The sequence below is a fragment of the Helianthus annuus genome, chromosome 14, assembly GCF_002127325.2.
Source record: "Helianthus annuus cultivar XRQ/B chromosome 14, HanXRQr2.0-SUNRISE, whole genome shotgun sequence".
Taxonomy (NCBI): Eukaryota; Viridiplantae; Streptophyta; class Magnoliopsida; order Asterales; family Asteraceae; genus Helianthus; species Helianthus annuus.
Genome location: NC_035446.2, coordinates 116776092 through 116782933, shown reverse-complemented (window position 1 = coordinate 116782933; position 6842 = coordinate 116776092). Strand labels below are relative to the sequence as shown.

General features: G+C 36.8%; 1 protein-coding gene across 1 annotated transcript; it reads left to right on the top strand.

Moving 5' to 3' along the window:
- The first annotated feature begins 2430 nt into the window (after window positions 1-2430).
- LOC110909173 (cysteine-rich receptor-like protein kinase 2) lies at window positions 2431-6604 on the top strand. The gene is made up of 8 exons (XM_022154196.2): window positions 2431-2847; window positions 4213-4604; window positions 4751-4873; window positions 4984-5114; window positions 5200-5410; window positions 5496-5727; window positions 5818-5977; window positions 6064-6604. The coding sequence occupies exons 1-8, from the start codon at window positions 2462-2464 to the stop codon at window positions 6313-6315; spliced, it is 1887 nt and encodes a 628-aa protein (XP_022009888.1). The 5' UTR covers window positions 2431-2461; the 3' UTR covers window positions 6316-6604.
- Window positions 6605-6842: the final 238 nt, after the last annotated feature.

The window sequence follows — 6842 nt, the reverse complement described above, 5'->3', positions numbered from 1 at the left end:
GGATGCTAATATAAATTTCATGACATGTGGGATCGTTTGGCAGATTGCTATAATGGAGTTGGGCCTGAGCTCATGACATGCGGCTGGCCCAAAAACAAATAAATGGCGATGTGTGTAGTGTGTACAACTTCAATTCTTCATAATGATAGGACTCGGTGGCATATTGTTGTATAGAAATAGATTTAATACGGGCTTTCTAGCTGGTCCATTCGCAACTCTTTTTAATCCTTAAACTTATCATAACCTGCATTTGAGGGCCTCCCCTATTTTTTAGGCTTTGGCTTAGTGATAGAAGGAAAACCGTTTAGATGTTTAAATAGAAGGTGGTAATAAATTCAACACCCAGTGAGTGTAACATTTAGTCATTAAGAAAAAATTCTTTTCCTCCAATAATTCTTTTCTAGAACTTGATAATATATTACGTGCAGGGATCAAATATATAGAAATGAGGTTTAACATACAAAATGGTTTTAACATGAGAAGTAAAGGGATTTTTTTTTTCCATCTACTTAAGTATAATGTTTAATTACAAAAAAAAAAAAAAAACAAAAAAAAAAAACATGTTTTTACATTAGTATAGCAAGTAATTACTTTAGAGTACTTACAATTACTAACTGGTAATTATAATTACTCTACTAGTATAAAAACATAAATTTTTTAATTTTATTTTATTTATTTATTTTTTGAATGACAACGCTTGCTTCTATTTTATTACACCGATAATTTAAATTATTCACTCCGACCCAAAATTGAATCTGAGACCTCTTATTTAAGAGGCATATGCCTCTATTAAGTGGTTTTTTTTTTTTTTTTTTTGGATTGTAAGACTAAAATATGTGATGAGATTTAATTAAAAAAAAAAAGAATTACTCCTTTACTATGTTGAGCCCATTTTATATTTTATATGTTATCCATTTGTACGAAAACCTTAGTTAATATATTAATGCTTTGGCTTCGCATTGTTTAAATGCTTCGTTGGCTGCTAAAGAAAAAGTCAAACCATTAAATTCCTTTTCCTCTAATCATTCCATTTGTCTCCACAACTTGATAATATATTTATACATGCCGTAACATGGTTTAGTTCCTTTGTTGGCTGCGGAAGAAAAAGTCAAACCAAAAACAACTTAGCTACTCTTATTAATTCATATCACATATTCTTCATCTAATTCAAAACATAAAATTTTTATTCAAACTTTATGATATCTAAACTCTTTTGATATAAGTCATTTCTATCATATATTTTCTCCATAACTATGAATTATATAAAACCCAATTACAAGTAGATTTCAACCAAACATAATCCATAAGCTACCAAAAAGTATAGGAAGTATTCATATAAATCCAAAAGCTAGAAAAAAGTATAGGAAATATTCACATAAAACATGTGTAAATTAGACCACATGAGTACCAAATTTGGTCTTTATTTGCAACTTTAGTCATCCTAATCAAATATGATATTAAGCATTAAATGTGGTCTTCAGTTGCAACTTTAGTCATCCACATCAAATTTGGCTTTGGTGGTTGTAACAGTAATAGTTACTTGCAATTGTTATACCCCTTCATGAAACTTTGCAATGATTCATGGTGAAAGAAAAAAAAAATCATATATAAGGTATTTAATTGGTATGTTAGATATACAATGAACTCACAAGTTCAGTTATCTCTGAAATTACATCTCGTTTCATAAGAAACACTTTATGTCTTATCTTATTAAGCTAGAGGGTATGGTGTCCATCCTCCCTTGAAGGTTGATCCGTCACGTAGGAACCACATCATAGTCCTCCCAAGGATGGTACATCTCACAAAACTAGTGGAAATGGGAGGATGGTCCTAGATGATTCTACCCCACCACTTTTATATTTTTTATCATTAAAAAACATTAGATAAACATTACAAAATATGCATTGGTCCCCACAATTTTTGGCATTTAGTGCCTGTCTCCAACGTCAAGCACTCGCCGGAGAGGACGGGGACCGGGGGGGGGGGATGGTGTTCCACACGGCGCCGGTCCTCGACGCATGGGGGACGGACCCCATACACACCAGCCTTAGAGATTTCGTATATACGAAATACTTTATAATGAAATTGATTACACAGTTCATAAGGCTATTCGGTTATTACAAAATCAGAAAACCTACACCCGAAGATCAATTCAAAAATCACCGTCTCCAAACACCATCCCAAATATGCATAACTTTGTCGAAAAAGTATAAACTTTTCAAAAAAAAAAAACAGTATTTACTTATGTAATGTTTTATCTTACTTCTAATAAACGATTATAATTAATTTCGGGTGGCAATCTATTTAATTTACTAATAATTATTAATATTAAACACCTTCGGAAATGGATTGTGAGATTCCTCACAAGTCCTTTAGTCATGTCTTATAAATTACGAGATACTTTTCTTCTTGGTCAGATAACAGGTAAGCTAAAAGGCAAATACATATAAACAAAAAGAAGATGAGCATGAAGTCATGGCGTCTAGCCAGCCTGTGGGTGGTGGTGGTGGTGCTCATAACCATGGCAGAACAAGTGACCTCACAGCCGACCGATAGAAATAGCACTCTGTTGAGATATTATTGTAGCAAGTACAGAGGTCTGAACGATAAGTATTTCTTGAGCAACCTTAACACCACCCTTTCTGGCCTCCGTAGCCAGTTAACCACAAGCCGCTATGCCACGGCACGCACTTTGCTCAATGGTGAGTCAGTATGGGGCCTTGCTTGGTGCAGGGGATATCTTTCCATTCCAGATTGTCTGTCTTGTTTCGACTATGCTGTTGATCAGTTAAAAGTATGTGGGTTTGCCAATGGGGCTCAGATTATTTACAGCGACTGCCAACTCAGGTGCAAATATATATCTAGCTTCTTGCTTGGTTATGCATGGATTTAGTTTGCTCGCTACTTAACTTTTTTTTTTTTTCTAGAATTTTTCCTTATCTATGACCTTGAAAGCATTAGCACATATAGAGCGCACCCTTAACTCGCACATTGTACCCACGCATGTGTGAGTTAAGGGTGCGCTGCACCGTTCGGACCAGTGCTGAATGTAGGTTCAGGCCCCAAAATCACACACTCAAACTCTCAAATGTAAAGAAAAGAACTCTACGAGAACTTGCGGAAATGAAAAGCTTCTTTATTAAAATGTGAAAGATGGATACATCACAATTGAGATAATACTACTATTTATAATATAAATATAACCATCACATGCAAAAACTAAGTCCACCTTCTCCTTAAAACCAGCTAACAACTCAAATGTTTATCTTGGTTCTCACGTGCACATCCGTTTTACTCGGTCAAGCTACACCAATTTTGCAACAACCTAACTGACCCGTTAATGCTAAACTCGGTTTCGACCCGTACCCATTCACCCGACTTTGACCCGATCAAGATTATACCCAACACTGAAGCATCAACAACTCGCACAGTGTAACCACGCATGTGCGAGTTAAGGGTGCGCTGCACCGTTCGAACCAGTGCTAAAGCATCAGCAGTACTCAGGTCCATTCTGGTACGCATGTGTGAGTTAAGGGTGCCACTTACGTCATCGGTTGTTCCTGAGCCAACCCGAACACGATGATATAGGCATGTGCTTCTGCTGGCGTCATTAGTCGTTCCTAAGCCTAGCTCAATGCACTCGACCGAACCACTTGAACCAACCTTCAAATATACAAAGGATCAGTTGTTCCTAAGCCAAACTGTCTCAATGCACCTGCACCCGATCGAACCACTCAAACCAACCTTCAAAAATACAAAGGCAGCTTGCATGAGTTAAGGGTGTGCTGCACCGTTCCCGAACCCCCTAGAATGTGGCTCTAAGGAACAATACACAATGAGTGCTCCTCCTTATAAACCAACTTAAGTTGTCATTCCACCTTCGCGGGACATGGTTTAATCCATTTTCCACTTTTAAGCAGCGATATTTCATTGATCTTAGTTTCATTTTCAACGTGATTTGGTTCATTGTGATGCTCTCACATTGTAGAACACAAACCCAGAGATAATTATCTATATAACTCATAGATAGATACATTTATTGATGTCCAAAAATTAATGAAAATGCATTTCATTAACAATTTTTCCAACCACATTGACCCCAATTTACCACACATATTCGAAAAGTTTGTTAAAGAAATTCTTGTTTCCACCACTTTAGTGTTGAAAACGTAAGTTTCATGATAATTAAAGGTATAGTTCTTTTCCATGAAGGTATGAGAACAATAACTTCTACTCTGAGGGTAGCAATCGGCCTATTGTGGTATTATGTGCCAACACAACATCGCCTCAGCCAACAGAATTCCGAAAAGCAGCAGAAAAGTTATTATCAGACCTTCAAATTGCTGCACCAAGAGCAACAAACTACTATGCAGCTTCTACAAGAAAAGTAGCTGCTGGTAATGCAACCGTGTATGCCTTTGCCCAGTGTCATCAAAACATAAGCCAAAGTGATTGTTCCAAATGCTTACAGTTGAGAACCGTGTATAGCTGTCTTCCTACCACTTCTGGGCGGTCAATGGATAATGGATGCTTCACGAGGTATGACACGACTCCATTTTTTGGACGAAATGAGACAACTGATATTTCATCACTCCTATGGGATGGTGAGACCTCTATTCTTCAAGAATTGATATTTTTTCATAGTTCGTCAAATTTTCTTGTGCAAATAGCTAGTATATGTTTATGTTTTACTCACTAGTTCGGTAGTTCTTATGTACAAATAATCATTTAGTGTGTCTATAACTTATAGGGGATTCAAATGAGAAGAAATCAATAATTGGGGCAGTTGTTGGAGGTGTAAGCTTTCTGTTGCTTCTACTCGCAATTTTCTTATGGCATCGCAGATCAAAGAAGGCAGGTGGAGGCCAACAAGGTAAACACAAGATGAGTTTCTAGACAAAACTGTTTAATTCTTTAGTGTTTAACTAATATTTTACAAGCTCACTAGAACATATAACAATTGTGTTGTCCAATTGATCATAGATAAATCAACAAGATCAATCGACCTGTTGCAAGGTCCAGCAGCATATAGCTACAATGATTTGAAAGTGGCAACTAATAATTTCAGCGATGAGAACAAACTTGGCGGGGGGATGCATGGAGAAGTATATAAGGTAATACTCATGTGAGTCAGAACTATATACTCCAGTACGATGCACACTTACTTCAATTCACTGTGTGTTTGGTGAAACTTACCAGGGAACACTCGAGAATGGGGATGAGGTTGCAATTAAGAAAACCTTTATGACCTCTAGCAGAGGAAAGAAACATTTTAAGGATGAACTTAAGATCTTAGGTAATGTTCACCACCGGCATCTTCTACGTCTACTCGGATATTGTAGAAAAGGCCCACACTTATTCCTTGTGCATGAGTACATGGAAAATCATAGCCTGGATCAGTTCCTCTATGGTGAGTTGATCGAGACGCTTTACTTAGTTTTTGAGCAAACAACTGGATACGCAACGATTAGCATCTAAGGTATTTTATGCTACAGGTGACAGAACGACAACTTTAAGCTGGAAACAAAGGTTTGGTATAATCTATGGGACAGCAAGAGGTCTTGCATATCTACATGAACAATACCATGTTACCATCATCCATAGAGATATAAAAACCAGCAACATTCTACTTGACAATGAATTTCAGCCAAAAATTGCAGATTTTGGGCTGATAAGACTACTACCTGAAGATAAGACTCGTCTCAGCACCGAACTGGCAGGGTCATTGTATGCTCAAATCAATACTTATAAATTCACTAGCTAGTAACGTTTCTTGGTGTAAATGTGTTAACAATAGAAATTGTTAAATGTTTCCAGAAATAGTGGTTATGTAGCACCTGAATATGCCATTCATGGACACTTATCTGAGAAAGTTGATACATACAGCTATGGTGTTGTGGTCCTTGAAATTGTTAGCGGAAAGAGATGCAAGGAAGGCATACATAATAAATCAGACACTCCAAACCTTCTTGATCATGTAGGTCTATCGAAATTAAGGTTTCATTTCTTTGAGTCAATTTAGTGATAAATATATATATGGTTTTAATTAGTTAACTATGCCAGGCCTGGAATCTATATGAGAGTGGCACACATTTGAATCTGGTGGATGACAAACTAGACCCTAGTGAATATGCAACAGAAGATGTAATTAAGATCATAGAGATAGCGTTGATGTGCACTCAACCAACTGTTTCAGCTAGACCTGCAATGTCTGAAGTGGTTATTCTTCTAAGTGACAACACACTTGAGGAAAGACCACGGGTGAGGTCTACGACAGACGACGAGGTGAAGATTCAAGTTGCTATGGAATCATGAATAATATCCAATGCCATTAATGCTGTTAGTCAATGGTGACCGAATCACAAGGAAAAGAAAATAAAGGAGTGAGACCTGGTTTGTTGGTCACACTCTGACCTACTTTATGCTTTTGTTTGTTTACCTTTCTTATAAGTAGCAGTACTTTTCTTTTCATTTAGCACTTGTCGAAATTACTTTTCTGGCTTCTTTATCCATTTGTAAGCAGTGATGTATTAAAAATGTTTGAAGCTTTCGACTGCTATTATCTTGTAATCCTTTCTGTGATTACTTTTTGCCATTAATTTTACCTTGATTCCTAACATTTGGTATCAGAGCAAGCAAGAGTTCTGATTCATTTGTATGCCTAAGATACTCCGATTGCACACCATGTCAGCCATTGCCACCACCTCAAACCCTCCTAAAGATTACCTTTTCACCTTTCAATTGTTGGTTAATCCCATGCGAGAAAGACTTCGTATGGGATCAAGATTGGGCCGCCAGATACGCTAAGGAGATAAAAGTAAATTCAGATTTATTTTTATGTT

Excerpts from the sequence above, each read along its gene's own strand:
- LOC110909173 (XM_022154196.2), top strand. The coding sequence starts at position 2,462 with ATGAGCATGAAGTCATGGCGTCTAGCCAGCCTGTGGGTGGTGGTGGTG. Across the intron at positions 2,848-4,212 it reads TACAGCGACTGCCAACTCAG|GTATGAGAACAATAACTTCT; the intron begins GTGCAAATATAT and ends TTTTCCATGAAG. Across the intron at positions 5,728-5,817 it reads ACCGAACTGGCAGGGTCATT|AAATAGTGGTTATGTAGCAC; the intron begins GTATGCTCAAAT and ends AAATGTTTCCAG.